The 16295-nt window shown below is 46.1% G+C and overlaps 1 protein-coding gene across 1 annotated transcript; it reads left to right on the top strand.

Moving 5' to 3' along the window:
- Positions 1-725: 725 nt before the first annotated feature.
- On the top strand, positions 726-16069 carry DNAJC19 (DnaJ heat shock protein family (Hsp40) member C19). Its single transcript, XM_068238509.1, has 6 exons — positions 726-904; positions 1989-2040; positions 5058-5131; positions 8976-9052; positions 14585-14655; positions 15884-16069. The coding sequence occupies exons 1-6, from the start codon at positions 902-904 to the stop codon at positions 15952-15954; spliced, it is 348 nt and encodes a 115-aa protein (XP_068094610.1). The 5' UTR covers positions 726-901; the 3' UTR covers positions 15955-16069.
- Positions 16070-16295: the final 226 nt, after the last annotated feature.

Genomic DNA, 16295 nt, shown 5'->3' on the forward strand with positions numbered 1-16295 from the left:
GGTGTCTAGTGATATTTAATGAAGAGCAGATTGAGAGCCCTAAGAGCCGGCTCAGTGGGAGCCGATTCAGAAGAGCCGATTCTCAGAGAAGAGCCGGAATTCCCATCACTAACTGTCACTGCTGCTGCTCTGTGCGTGAACAATAAAGTAGTGATGGGTCGTTCGCGAACGAGCCGGCTCCAAGAGCCGGCTCTTTGCTGCAAAAGACAAGAGCCGGCTCTCAGTTTTGAAAGAGCCGATGCCTCAGCCGCCCCACACAGCTCTGCTTTGCTGTGTAATAAAGGGCGCTGAGGCATGCTGGGAGATGTAGTCCTCCTCGTGCAGCTTGTAAGAGTGTATGGGGCGGAGCATAGCAGTAGCAGGAGGGATTGTCCGAGCCAGAGTGATATTTAATGAAGAGCCGATTGAGAGCCATAAGAGCCGGCTCTTTAATGGGAGCCGATTCAGAAGAGCCGATTCTCCAAGAAGAGCCGGAATTCCCATCACTACTAGTGATATTTAATGAAGAGCCGATTGAGAGCCGTAAGAGCCGGCTCTTTAGTGGGAGCCGATTCAGAAGAGCCGATTCTCCAAGAAGAGAGCTTATATCACCAAGTGACTAAAGACCAGCCAATAGCATGCGGGCTAAGCGGGAACGGAAGTGATGTCAGAGGCTCCTCAGCTCAATCTACATTTGCTCGTTTGGGTGTAGAAGGCGGGGCACGTAACAGGAAGTGACGTCACTGCCGCTCTAGTCCATCTCGCTCGGGACTAACATGGGTGTATAGGGCGGGATTATTCGGACTTTCATACAGGAAGTGACGTCACCCTGCAGAAAGCGCACATTAGCCCGGGAGGAGGCTGAGGCTGTCGCTATGAGACGTGCCCGCTAGAGCTTACTTCACGCTTCCCGGGCGGCATCATGGTGAGCGCGGGAGAGGGCGGGGCCTGGGACCATCACGTGCATAATGACCTCAAGCTGTCACTGGAGGCGGCCATGTTGAAGGAGAGGGCGGAGCATTGGGTGGCTCCTCCTTAGCAAAAATATTTATTATTATTTATGTTACACAAAAAAACTCACGAATGCGCAAAGAGTGAGCGCCCTTGACCACCCTCTGCGCTCTGATTAAAGGGAACCTTAACCGAGTTCAAATAAAAAAAGTTTCACTTACCTGGGGCTTCCCCCAGCCTCCCTGCAGCCGCAGTCACTCACCGATCATCCGGTCCCCCGCCGTGGCTTAGTTTCGTTTCCAGCAGCACGTGTCCTCAAGCGCACTGTCATCCCTCTTGCGCCTGTGCAGTACGTGTAATACGTATGTGTACTGCGCACAGGGACGGGAGCGTGATGAAGGACGGTACTGCTTGGCAACTGATCAGTCGCTGAAAACGAAACAGTGGGGGACCAGATGATTGGTGAGTGACGGTGTGGGCACAGGGCGGCTGCAGGGGGCTGGGGGAAGCCCCAGGTAAGTGAATTTTTTTAAAATAAAAACTCGGTTAAGGTTCCCTTTAAGTCAGCGGCGTGCTCGTATTCTGCTGACCGCAAGGGCACCACGATAACATGTTTATAGCGTTTTAAATGTAAATTGCGATTGGTATAGCAGCACGTTTGTGATGCCAATCACTATTTTCAAGGTAGAGGCAAACACAAATAATTGCGAAAATGTGTTTGCCGTATAGATGTTGGAAGTCAATGGGGAATCACTCTTCTGCTTATAAATTGCATTAGGGAATTTGCATGCACGGAAAAAACTTATTTTGAAGCATGAATTCGCTCATTGCATGCAAAACTCCTTTTTGCCAACTGATAAGTGCCTAAGGGAATTGTTACATAGCTTTAACAACCTGGTGGAGAAGGGCAGGGGAAGCTGTCTGATGATCCAGAAGTTTACCTCTACCGAGGTATTTGTTGTTGTTTTTTTGCCCCAAAAGAGTCAGGTCAAACATGTAAAAGTCGGCGAGTGCCTAGGTTTCGTCTCCAATGTTTTATGGCTGTTTTTGTTTTGCAGGCGAGCACTATGATAGCCGCAGGCCTGGCCATCGCCGCTGCAGGGTTCGCTGGTGAGTCTCGTTGTCGGTTGCAGGGATTAATGTTTGTTGATACTGGGTAACTCCAAGTTGTGCAGTAAAACAGGCACATGTCAGGGGACCCAAAGGGCAGACCGCCCTTTCAACCTTTGGAACGAACACTGGAAGAACATGCTGTTTGTGCACACCACTTTAAAGGACTATTCGGGCGAAAAAACAAAGCAGTTCAAATCTGAAAAAAATGAATAAGTTTTAGGCTATTCCATCTCCTCATGGGGGATTCTCAGGGTTTTCTTTGATTTCCTGAACGGCAGTTGCAAAATCTAACTGCCAAAATAGTGTGCAAGTGAGTAAGGAGCTTGGCTGGTATCTTACTGTTTTGACAGTTAAACTGCTGTTCTGGAAATACTTCTGAAAACAAAGAAAACTCCCCCATGAGGAGATGGACTAGTCCAAAACCTGTCGGTTCTGTCAGATTTTAACTGCTTCCTTTTTTCGCTGCAGTGGTCCTTTCAAGCGGATCTAAAGATAGGTGAAAAAAAGAGATTCACTTACCTGGGGCTTCTGCCAGCTCCCTGCAGCCGTCCTGTGCCTGCGCTGTACTGGAACGATCCTCTGATCCCCCACCGCAGCTCACTTTCTGTTTCGCAGGTCACCATGCACTGCGCCTGCACAGCCCTGGCCACGCACATCCTCGTTCATGCTCCCGCGTAGGCATGGTAGATATACTCTCGTACTGCGCATGCAGCTACCGGCTGCGGGAGCACGAACTAGGATGTGCTCGGCCAGGGCTGCGCAGGCGCAGTGAAAGAAATGGAGCCATGGCGGGGAGCCAGAGGATCTTTGAGTACTGGGACAGGGCAGCTGCAGGGGCTGGGAGAAGTCCCATGTAAATGAAACTTTTTTTTTTTTTTTTCCCAAGTATCTTCAGTTAGCACTGACATCTTCTGCAGCACATTACAGAGTACATAGTCATGTCACTGACTGTCCTCAGAGGGGCTCACAATCTAATCCTACCATAGTCATAGCCTAATGTCCTACCATATTATTATTATTATGTATTTATATAACACTGGCATCTTCTGCAGCACATTACAGAGTACATAGTCATGTCACTGACTGTCCTCAGAGGGGCTCACAATCTAATCCTACCATAGTCCTAGTCTAATGTCCTACCATATTATTATTATGTATTTATATAGCCCTGACATCTCCTGCAGCACATTACAGAGTACATAGTCATGTCACTGACTGTCTTCAAAAGAGCTCACAGTCTAATCCTACCATAGTCATAGCCTAATGTTCTATCATATTATTATTATTATTATGTAATATACACAATCTAAAAGGCGTCATGTCACTGACTGTCCTCAGAGGGGCTCACAATCTAATCCTACCATAGTCATAGTCTAATGCCCTACCATATTATTATTATCATGTATTTATATAGCACTGACATCTTCTGCAGCACTGTACAGTGTACATAGTCATGTCACTGACTGTCCTCAGAGGAGCTCACAATCTAATCCTACCATAGTCATAGTCTAATGTCCCACCATATTATTATTATTATGTATTTATACAGCACTGACATCATCTGCAGCATATTACTGAGTACATAGTCATGTCACTGACTGTCCTCAGAGGAGCTCACACTCTAATCCTACCACAGTCATAGTTTAAAGACCTACCATATTATTATGTATTTATATAGCACGAACATCTTTATATAGCTACAACACTGACATTTTCCACAATAATGCACAAAGCACATTAATTAATGTCGCTGACTGTCCTCAGAGGAGCTCACACTCTAATCCTACCATAGTCATAGTCTAATGTCCTACCATATTATTATTATGTATTTATATAGCACTGACATCTTCTGCAGCACTTTATAGAGTACATAGTCATGTCACTGACTGTCCTCAGAGGAGCTCACACTCTAATCCTTTCATAGTCTAATTATAATGTCCTACCTACACCTTCATCCCATCACGGCTTGACTACTGCTATGTTCTTTATACAGGCCTTCCAAACAGAGACCTGCACCACCTGCAATTAGTACAGAATATTGCCGCAAGACTTAACAAGCCAACCTAGTCATTGCCACATAACACCAACCCCAACCCTCACAATCTAATCCTTCCATAGTCATACTCTTATGTTCTACCATATTATTATGTATTTATATAGCACTGACATCTTCTGCAGCACATTACAGAGTACATAGTCATGTCACTGACTGTCCTCAGAGGAGCTCACAATCTAATCCTACCATAGTCATAGTCTAATGTCCTACCATATTATTATTATGTATTTATATAGCACTGACATCTCCTGCAGCACATTACAGAGTACATAGTCATGTCACTGACTGTTTGCAGAGGAGCTCACAGTCTAATCCTACCATAGACATAGTCTAATGTCCTACCATATTATTATTATGTATTTATATAGCACTGACATCTTCTGCAGCACTTTACATAGTACATAGTCATGTCACTGACTGTCCTCAGAGGAGCTCACACTCTAATCCTACCATAGTCATAGTGTAATGTCCTACCATATTATTATTATTATGTATTTATATAGCACTGACATCTCCTGCAGCACATTAGAGTACATAGTCATGTCACTGACTGTCCTCAGAGGAGCTCACAATCTAATCCTACCATAGTCATAGCCTAATGTCCTACCATATTATTATTATGTATTTATATAGCACTGACATCTCCTGCAGCACATTACAGAGTACATAATCATGTCACTGACTGTCTTCAAAAGAGCTCACAGTCTAATCCTACCATAGCCATAGCCTAATGTCCTACCATATTATTATTATGTATTTATATAGCACTGACCTCTCCTGCAGCACATTACAGAGTACATAGTCATGTCACTGGCTGTCCTCAGAGGAGCTCACAGTCTAATCCTACCATAGTCATAGCCTAATGTTCTATCATATTATTATTATTATTATGTAATATACACAATCTAAAAGGCGTGATTCAAGTCTGTTCTCAAGCCTGTTTGTCTCTGTTCTTCAGGTCGCTACGCTCTGCAGGCCTTCAAGCACCTGGAGCCTCAGGTCAAGCAAGCCATCCAGACCCTGCCAAAGTCTGTGAGTTAATACCAGAAAGTAATGGGTTACTTCTATTTAAAGAGTACCTCCACTGTAAACTAAAATGCAATTAATCTTCCCCTTAAGGGATATCCGAGGTGGCAGGCGTTAATAAAAGCATGTACCTACTCTTGTGACTGCTCCCTCCCGACCCCGACTTCCTCCAGTTACTCAGAAAACGGCCCCGACCCTCAGCTGTGTCGCCAGCCTTGACATGAAAGCTGTTCGGTGCAATGGCTACGGCATCTGTGCAGTTCGGCAGGCTGTGTATTTGTGACATCACAGTAGCCGTGCGCGAGCGCTCACATTACTGACAGCAATGCATGTGAGGCCGTGCCTGATGTGAGCACGCTCGCATGGCGTTCTGGTGGCCACCACGAGCTCAGCCATGTCGGCTGAGATTTCACAAGTGTGCATGTGCGGCCTGCCGAACTGCGCAGACATTGCACTGAACAGCTTCTGGGTGTTAACTCCAGAAAGTAAAGGGTTACTTCTATTTAAAGAGTACCTCCGGTGTAATAAAATACACAAAGGTAGGTACATACATTTATGAACACCGGTCGCCTCGACCTGTAGTTGTTCTGGTCCCTCACCATCAATCCACTCTCATCCCTGCATGTGCAGTGGCTGGCGACTGGCTGAGTTGGCCAGTTTTCTGAGGGCTACAGCTGCTACGGGGATCAGAGCGGAATGACGCCGGGGGACCAGAACGACTACAGACGGCTGAAAGAAGCCCTAGGTAACTTAAACCGGGGGAACATTTTTCACTGAATATACCCTTTAAAGTCCTCTAATGTAGGTCTGGTGAATGAATGGGAATATAAAGCACCTACTCCCTACCCCTTTAAAATAAAACCACGGCGGGTTTTGCCTGGAGCCTGCCACAAAGTCTGTAGATCTGAGTCCACCTCCACTGTGTTGCTGGCATACTGCCCTCAGCTTGGTAACCGCGACCAGATGACTCAGGAGTGGGCCGCGTCAACACAGTGGGGGTGGCCACAGCTTCGGACTTTGTGACGTGAGGCGGGGTTTACCAACCGTTTCATGGCGAACGGTTGATTTATATTGCTGGTCATTTAACAGCCCTACATCTGGAGACTAAAAGGGGAAGATTAATTGCCTACAGTGTCCCTTTAAAGAGAACCCAAGGTGGGGATCTTAGAATTAAATCTATACACAGGGGCTGGGTCTGGCTATAGTGCCCAACCTCTGTTGCTAGTTGAATCCCCCCTAAATCCCCCCTGCGCTCTGCACTAGCCCATAAATGACAGCCGCGCTGTCGGGCTCTGTTTACCTTTCTAGTGCCACTCACGCCGCTCCCCCCGCCTCCTGCAGAGTCCCAGTCCCCGCCCGCGTCCCTTTCCTCCAATCAGCGGTGAGGGAAGGGACGTGGGCGGGATCGGCGCTCTGCAGGAGACGGGGGAGCGGCGTGAGTGTCACTAGAAAGGTAAACAGAGCCCGCTGCGACACGCTCAGTGTCGACAGCGCGGCTGTAATTTATGGGGGGAGAGCGGAGTGCAGGGGGCACTTAGCAGGGATTCAACTAGCAACAGAGGCTGGGCACTATAGCCAGACCCAGCCTCTGTGTATAGATTTAACTCTAAGATCCCCACCTCGGGTTCTCTTTAAAGGACTGTCCTCCTGCACTTTTTGCATGCTGTCTACAAATCACACTCATTGTATTTCAACTGAAATGTATAGGTACTGTGTTTCTTAATGTGCCTTTTATCATGATTTTTATAGCAGCAGGGACAGCCATACTATTCCAGGGAAAAAACCTAACATAAATAAGGAGATAAATACTTGTTCTACTTACATAACACATGTATTGTACTGTTCATGTTTTGATTTCAGTGAATGTTATATAGTAAATAAAGACAATGCTTTCAGGCATTTTCCATGTTTACTGCCTCTGACTGAAGCCAATCCTGATGTCATTTTCTCCCTTAGTCGTATTCTTTTTTTTCTTTTTCTCAGAGAAACAGCACTTTCCTATCTATATCTAGCTTGCATTGTAAACACATGTTGTGAGCACAGCAAAGATTGTATTTCAGCACCTTCTGCAGAGGGGTGAGGTTTATTTCCCTTCTCAGCCTCGTGTCACACTGAACTGCCCTCAGCCAATCGGTGAGGAGCAGGAATGTGGGAGGAGAGATAACACGCTTCCCTCTCCCCTGCAATGTACCAGAATAGAGCCAGGTTGACTGAGATAAGATTAATTTCCGCAGAAACATTTATGATTTAAATGCTTACATTGCAGGGTCAGAATGCAGACTGCATAATAAACACAGAGCAGTGGGTAAATGCAATTTGATTTTATGGCTGACAATCCGGCTATAAGTATATTATGTCTGATGATGTGTTTCCTGTTCCTGTCTTCTGACTCTGGATGGAAAAAACACAATGGAAAAGCAGGGGAAGTCCACATATAAAAAATGCACAAACACCTATGCGGTAAAAAGCATGCTTTTCCCAAGATGTATGTGTGAACCCTCACTTAAAGGGGACCTGTTGTCAGAGGAATACAGAGGGTGCCATCTTTATTCCCTTATAAACAATGCCAGTTGCCTGGCTGTCCTGCTGAGCTTTTTGCTTTAGTTGTGTGCGAGTCACAAGCATGCAGCCAGTGGAGTCGTCCCACCAGTCACAGTATCTGATCTGCAGCTCATTTTGGGCCAGTGACTTAAGCTGGCCATACACTGGCCCGATTTGCCGCCGTTTCGACAGCAGATTCGATCACTGGGATCGAATCTGCTGCCAATCGTTCGCGCTACACGCCGAATTTCGATCCATTTCGTCCGATCCCGTCGATCGCTCCGTGCGGAAAATTACCGTCGATCGCCCGCGGGTAGGGAGCGCGTCGCTAGCGGCGTTCGAGTGCCCGACGACCGACGCAATAGAGCGACAATACATTACCTGCTCCGCCGGCGCGACTCCAGTCCCCCGGTCACCGCAGCTCTGTCTGCGCTCTGGTCTCCAGGTCCGGCATGCCTCACTTCTTCTAACCCGGCAGGAAGTTTAAACAGTAGAGCGCCCTCTACTGTTTAAACGTCCTGCCGGGCAGGAAGAAGCAAAGCATGCTGGACCTGGAGACCAGAGCGGAGACAGAGCTGCGGTGACCGGGGGACTGGAGTCGCGCCGGCGGAGCAGGTAATGTATGCGGGCGGGGGCAGCAGCAGCACCACCACCACAGATTGTGAACGGTTTCAGGCTGAAATCGGTTCACAATCTGTTTGCTGTAAAGGTAGCCATACGATCCCTCTCTGATCAGATTCGATCAGAGAGGGATCTATCTGTTGGTCGAATCTGATGGCAAATCGACCAGTGTATGGCTACCTTTATAGTATTAATCGATTTTATGGAATCAATCGATCACAAATCAATTCTATCAAATCAGCTGATCGATTTGTGGCCAATTTCGATCGATTTTGATAGATTTGATCTATCTGACAGGATGGAAAATCTAGGTCGATCTGCTGCTGGCATAGAGTTGCATTTAATCTAATGGTCCAATAATGCATTTAGATCGATTTCCAATAGATTTCATTTTTATTTATTTATTGTATTTATAAAGCGCCAACATATTACGCATTCCAAAATCTATTGGAAATCTGTTCCTAGTGTGTGGCACACATCAGATTCCTGTCAGATTCGAATTGACAGGTATCTGACAGAAATCTGATGGTCGAATCTGCTGCAAATCTATAAGTGTATGGCCACCTTTAGAGCTGGAGCCTCAGCACAGAGGCCAGGCAATTGGTGTTGTTTTGTTAGAGAAGGAGGATGGCAGCCTTCCAACAGCAGAAAAATTGTAAATAAATATATATTTTATTTTTATTTCCAGGCATTTGCTGGATATTACAGAGGGGGCTTTGACCCCAAAATGAATAAAAGGGAAGCCTCACTGGTGCTAGGAGTCAGGTGAGTAGTTCTCTGACAGATCTAACTACCTATTATGGATGAGATGAGGTTATTCTACAAGTCGTGACATGGCCGATATTGTGGTGAAACCCCTCCCACAGGAAACTGTGAGGACCATGGTCCTGGCAGTTTCCTGTCTGTGCACCTCATTGCATTGTAGGAAATAACAGCTGTTTCCAGCTGCCAAAAAAGCAAGCAGCATCTCCTTCCACTGACATCACCTGCCAGCAATAAAAATACCACCATGTGATAAATGTCAGAATGTAAATAAGGGAGATGAAAGATTTTACAATGGGCAAACACTGACTAAATCATTTATGCATAATTATTGTAAAAATGAAGCACTTTTCTTATTACATTATTTTCACTGGAGTTCCTCAAAGGATAAAGGCGTCCAAAAGAAAATTTAAAAACGGGGGGAGCAGGCTTGTGTAGTTAGTGGGCTCTCCTGATGCCCGATGCTCCACCCATTCTCCTCCATCCACCTCTATTACTCTGTATCAACCCTTCAAAGCTACTTCCTGGTCGCTGAAGACTGCACAGGCGCTGCACGGCGACACATTTCCTTGATCACGCGGCCAGGAGCGCTCTGTGCATGCGCACTAAGTCACAACTACGTAGCGCGCATGCACAGAGCGCTCCTGGCCGCGTGATCAAGGCCACGTGTCGCCGGGCAGTGTCTGCGCAGTCTTCACCGACCAGGAAGTAGCTTTGGAGAGTGCGCAGAGAGTAATGGAGGCCAATGGTGGAGAACGGGTGGAGCATCGGGCATCAAGAGAGCCCACTACACATGCCTGCTCCCCCAGTGTTTACATTTTTTGTTTGGACTAAGGTATCCCTTTAAGATTGAAAGCAGCATTGTACATCATTCAGCGTATAGATAACTTGCATTGTTGCAGCTGTGTAGGTGAAATTTGTTATTAAAAATGTTGTCATGTGACCTGGGAAGCCTGTTCAGTTGCATGCTGGGAATACTGGTGTCTTCCTGGCCTGCTTACAGTAGTCCTGTGCCACGCCCTTCTAGTAGCCCTGCGCGCTGACATGTCATTGCCCAAACTTGGGTATATTTAATGGGTGGGCAGAGGTGCAAGGCAGCTTGTGGGCAGAGTTATGGTATAGGAATGGCCAGTGTCCCGCCCTTTATCTGGTGGCACGCCCCCAGATAAACGTCCACGCCCCCAGAGAGACGTCTAAGCAGGAGCTGTCACTCGTGGCTGATAGACAAGAGTGCCTGTCACCCCTACTTGCTCCGACATTGCTTTGGCACTCTGGTAGTCACATGGTTGATGACAGCTAGCAGGGGTGGAGTTTGAAGAGCTGAAAAATTGCTTGTCCATCAGTTAAATGCCGATCAATCACTTTCATGACCAAAGCCAGCCAGATGAACATACATGGTTAAAGGACCACTAAAACGAAAAAGTAAGCAGGTAAAATCTGACCGAACTGACAGGTTTTGGACTAGTCCATCTCCTCATAGGGGATTCTCAGGGTTTTTGGTTATGGGGGATTCTCAAGCATTTCCTGAATGGCAGTTTAACTGCCAGAATAGTAAGATGCCGGCCAGCCTCCCTAATCACTTGCACACTATTTTGGCGTTTAGACTGAGCAACTGCCGTTTAGGAAATGCTTTTGAAAACAGACAACCCTGAGAATCCCCCATGAGGAGATAGACTAGTTGAAAACATGTCGGGTTTGTCAGATTTTAACTGCTTACTTTTTTCTTCAATGGTCCATAAATTCAATTTTCAATACCTACAAACTGTAAATCTGAGTTTTTTTACAGATGCTGTGCATAAAAGGTACATCAGCCTGAACTGGAACCTAAACTGAGAAGGATATGGATTTATTCTATTAAAATAATACCAGTTGCCTGGCTCTCCTGCAGATCCTGTGTCTCTAATACTTGTAGGCACAGCCCCTGAACAAGCATGCAGATCAGCTGCTCTGACTGAAGTCCTGGATGAGCTGCATGCTTGTTTCAGGTGTTATTCAGACACTACTGCAGCCAAAAGGTGGCCATACACTGGTCGATTTGCCATCAGATCAACCAACAGATAGATCCCTCTCTGATCGAATCTGATCAGAGAGGGATCGTATGGCTGCCTTTACTGCAAACAGATTGCTCTTCTTGCTGAAATTGATTCACCATCACCCCGCATACATTGCCTGATCCGGCCGGTGCGAGTCCCCCGGTCTCCGCTGTCTTCTTCTCCGCGCTCGGCTTCAGGGCTACAGCTTCACTTCCTGTCCGGGGAAGTTTAAACAGTAAAGGGCGCTCTACTGTTTAAACTTCCTGCTGGGACAGGAAGAAGTGAAGCCTGCCGGACTCGGAGCCCAGCGCGAAGAAGTAGCAGCGTTGACAGCGGGGACACGCGCCGGTGGAACAGGTAATGTATTGCGTCGGTCGCCGGACATTCGAACGCCACTATCGATGCACTCCCGACCCGCCAGAGAGTCGAGCAAAATCTTCCGCACGGACGGGAATCGATGGGAACGAACGATTTCGGTCGGAAATCGATCGTTCGCTCAACGTTTGTGCAACGATTTCACAGCAGATTCAATCACAGTGATCGAATCTGCTGTATATCAGCGGGAAAATCGTTAGATGTATGGGCCCCTAAAGAGATCAGCAGGACTGACAAGCAACTGGTATTGTTTAAAAGTAAACGTCCATATACCTCTCAGTTAAGGTTCCCTTTAAAGGGGAACTGTAACCAAGGACTGAATTTCATTCCAATCAGTAGCTGACCTTTTCCCTAATGGCGTAATATCAGGACCTGGGTCCGGACAGTTTACTGTATTTGAGCCTTGTTGCATTGTGGGAAATAACCATTGTTTCCAACAATATTTCCCTCTGTGCATAGGTATATCCTAGCCTATCACATTGTTAGTGGGTATGGTTATAGCAGGGCTGTGCAGTTGAAATCAATACTGTCCCTACAGCTAAGTTAAAAGCTGAGATCTTCGTTACAAGAATAAAGTCTCTTGCGTAGTCACATACACCGCGTAGAAGTAAAGGCCTAACCAGCTTTTGCTGGAATTGAAATTTACCGCGTAGAGGTAGCCCAGTGTCGTAGGTGTCCTAACTCTGGCCCTGTAACATGCATAGCACAGACATGCACACATTCAGCACATCAAAACCTATCTAGGGAATAGGAGCACATATCCTTACCGTCCTCCCTGGGACAGATGGTGCATCTAACTAATCCTGCAAGGGAGCTGCTAGTACCTGCATATGTACCATACGGACACACCAGCAAGCTGTGTGTTAAGATCACTAACAGGGGAAGAGGGAGAGCACTAGATAGAATCCTAGCCACAAAGGATCAAATACAATTTATAAAACACAAAATCCAGGCTCTCCACCTTGAGTTTGGACATTTAAAGGAAACCTAAACCGAAAAAAAAAAGTTTCACTTACCTGGAGCTTCTACCAGCCCTCTGCAGCCATCCTGTGCCCTCGCAGTCACTCATGGCTCTTCTGGTCCCCCGCTGCCAGCTAGTTTCTTTTTCGCAGATTGGGAGTCGGCTGGCTGCCATGCGCACCTTTTTACGCATTCCTGCTGGTGCAGGATGCTATCGCGGACATTAACGCGTACATTTTTACGCGTTACGGCCGGGTGCAATCCGTAAAATTTTACGCATTGCACCCGTAACGTGTAAAATGTATTTGTTAATATCCGCAATAGTTTCCTGCACCAGTGGGAATGCATAAAAAAGTACGCATGGCGGCTGGCCGACTCTCAGTCGGCAAAAAATGAAATAAGCTGGCAGTGGGGGACCGGAAGAGCCATGAGTGACTATGAGGGCACAGGATGGCTGCATGGGGCTGGTAGAAGCAGAACTAGCTGGTGGCGGGGGACTGGAGCAGCAGTGAGTGACTATGAGGGCACAGGATGGCTGCATGGGGCTGGTAGAAGCAGAACTAGCTGGTGGTGGGGGACTGGAGCAGCAGTGAGTGACTATGAGGGCACAGGATGGCTGCATGGGGCTGGTAGAAGCAGAACTAGCTGGTGGCGGGGGACTGGAGCAGCAGTGAGTGACTATGAGGGCACAGGATGGCTGCATGGGGCTGGTAGAAGCAGAACTAGCTGGTGGCGGGGGACTGGAGCAGCAGTGAGTGACTATGAGGGCACAGGATGGCTGCATGGGGCTGGTAGAAGCTCCAGGTAAGGGAAACCCATTTTTTTATTTCCGGTTTAGGTTTCCTTTAAACACTTGTAGATTTAATGGGGAGGTGCTGGAAGGGGTGTTTTTTAAACTGTGGAGTTGGAGTTGAGGAGTCGGAGTAATTAATTTTGGGTACCTGGAATCGGTGGTTTCATAAACTGAGGAGTCTGAGTTGGATGGTTTTTGTACCGACTCCACAGCCTTGGGTTACAGATAATGGCACTTGGTGTTGTCTGGTTTGATTCATGTCTTCCAGTAGTAAAGATGATGACTTGCAGGCTGATTGTGGATCAAACAACATGATCAAATTACATGGCGGATATCAATAAATGTCTTGATCTCTCTTCTATTTTTAACTTCTCACTTTGCAATGTATTGATTTATTTTTTTCCCCCTTTTCACTAAAGTTCCTCCTTTTTTTTAAAGCACACCTGTTACTTTTTGAAAAAGAGGTAGAGGGAAGCCCTGGCTCCTCCCCAGGCTTTCCACGTCCTCCTCTGGACCACTACACCAGACCCCCAGGAAGCTCACGGCTGTGAAGGCGGATGGCTGCTTGGTGCAGATGGCTCGCGCCTGGGCAGTAGCACGGAGCTGCTCGTGCTCAGCGAAAAAAGCCGAGCCCAACAGTCTCCATGCAACTGCGCAGTCGCGAGCGCCTGCCCTTGTCAAGGAGCTTCAGGAGGTACCTGGTGCTGGAACGGCGAGGGGGATGGGAGAAGCCTTTGGATTAATTATCCAGTGGCCTCCTTCTACCATGGTAAAAATTTAACTTTTGCATTTTCTCAAGTCATAGGTACCCTTTACAGTGGTATAAAACTCAGTATTTCTTCTTTGCTCTAAAAGATTATTTTTGGGCATAAAACCTACTAGCACAAAAAAAAAAGTTAGCAGAACAGCATTTAAACAGTTAAACACACCACTTTCTTCTTCAGTGGGAAGCTTCCTGCTGCATCCGAACTGGTGATTACATTATCTTTAGTTTACATTCCGTTCTCATCTACAATATGTATACACCCAACAGCATGAGGAAACTGATCTGCACACATAGTAGAAGCAGAGAGAGCTGAGAAGTGATCACAGCATACATTATATTATATAAATACAGCAGCTATGCAATAAAATGCAGTGGCAGCTTTCAGAGCAGTTAAACTGTACTTTGGAAAATTGTAATTTGTAAACAGACAATATTACGTGTGCACAAAAGCAAATAAGGTAACTGTATGGGTAATAAAACATAGGAAAATACATTTTAATGAATATTAAGTCAGAATATCACTTTAAGACGCATCGGCTACCTTCATCCTGGAATTCGTCCAGCGCTCCTTCATGTAAACAACTGACTCAAGTTATTTTGCATTGCAGCCCGACTGCAAACAAAACCAAGATCAGAGAAGCCCACAGGCGGATAATGCTGCTGAATCACCCAGACAAAGGTAAAGAGCTTATACTGATGTCTTTCTTTCTATAGCTTTGTACACATTGGATCCTAAATCTCTCCTTGGTCTCTATACTGATTCTACTTTCACACTGTATCAGATTATTCTGGTCAAGTTTATGTGCTCTTATGGGAGGCGGGAGGTATTTCACAAGGTGGTTGCTTACTCTTCTCCTTCTATAGCCTCATGGGCACAAGGAATGAACAAAGCAATTACATGGTATAAAAGGGCATTCTTACCTAATCGCAATAGCCTGCGCAAGTTTGAAAAAGTGTGGCAGTTGTGGATGGAATACTCCACCTCTCATGACCTGGTGGACAGCTCCTCGTCAAACACGAGTGTTCTGTTGAGATGGGAGATTAGAACCTTGCCTTGGGTACCTAGAGTTATGTCAGATTTAGTTTAACCACTGAGCATCCAGACTTTGTTTCCCCTTCATGGACCAGAGCAGTTTTGACATTTTAGCTACCGTATGTCCCTATTTAATCAGCAACAACTTTATCCATACTTATGACACCTAAACACACACACACACACACACACACACACACACACACACACACACACACACACACACACACACACACACACACACACACACACACACACACACACACACACACACACACACACACACACACACACACACACACACACACACACACACACACACACACACTTACACACTTTTACACTTTTATTGTATGGTGTTTTTTCCCCTCAAACAAATTTGTTTTCTATGCATTTTAATGGGAAAAAGGGGAAAGAAATAGAAAAAACACATTTCTCAGTTTTACCAATACCAGTTTAAAAATAAAAAGTGCTACTGTAGATCAAAAAACACATTTTGTTTGACTATTTCTACCGTTTACAACAAAATTTAGATTATGTTCTTGTCACAATTTATGGTGCACAGGAGCAAGCCCACTCATGCACACCTGTGCGTCAGCTACTAGACTTCTATCTATGTCCTTGTATTGATTGTATTGTAGATGACGTTACAGAGGACGTAGATATACTGTATTGGTGGATAAAGTGGTTAATTAATCAGCTGGCAGTGAATTGTTTGGCAGCTGCTGGTTTTGATTGGCAATCATTTGTTTTGGTCTTCCTTTGTTAGTGTGTGTTTGTATGTTAGGAGAATTTTTTTACTCATCAGTAATTTGTCATATTTTTATGTTACCAACCGGAGCCTGACCTTCTCTTCCTGTTTCCTCCCCCGCAGGCGGGTCCCCGTACCTTGCCGCCAAAATCAACGAGGCCAAGGACCTGCTGGAAGGACAGGCCAAGAAGTAGCGCTGAATGTACTGGGACTTTCCTTTCTGAACTCTTTCTAACAATTATCATTACCTCACAGTTTAAAATCTCGGTTTTTGGAAAATTCTTGTTTAATAAACCTTGGTGAATGACACCGCCCTGGATTCTTCTCTCTTCTTCAATGTGCGATGGAGGATTGCAAGGCCTCATCCATCCGCTCTTCAGCAGAACATCTCAGGCCTCAGGCATTCTGAATGGAAAACATTTGGATCCCGCCACCCTCTGTATGTGAAATAACCACATACATTTCATACATTTGGGGTTGATTTTCTATGGTTTGAGAGCATTGTGAGAATTGCTGAAACCCAGAAGGGTATTTT

The sequence above is a fragment of the Hyperolius riggenbachi genome, chromosome 5, assembly GCF_040937935.1.
Source record: "Hyperolius riggenbachi isolate aHypRig1 chromosome 5, aHypRig1.pri, whole genome shotgun sequence".
Taxonomy (NCBI): domain Eukaryota; kingdom Metazoa; phylum Chordata; class Amphibia; order Anura; family Hyperoliidae; genus Hyperolius; species Hyperolius riggenbachi.

Coding starts and splice junctions, on each gene's coding strand:
- DNAJC19 (XM_068238509.1), top strand. Junction 5,132..8,975: donor TCCAGACCCTGCCAAAGTCT/GTGAGTTAATAC, acceptor TTTTATTTCCAG/GCATTTGCTGGATATTACAG. Junction 14,656..15,883: donor GCTGAATCACCCAGACAAAG/GTAAAGAGCTTA, acceptor CCTCCCCCGCAG/GCGGGTCCCCGTACCTTGCC.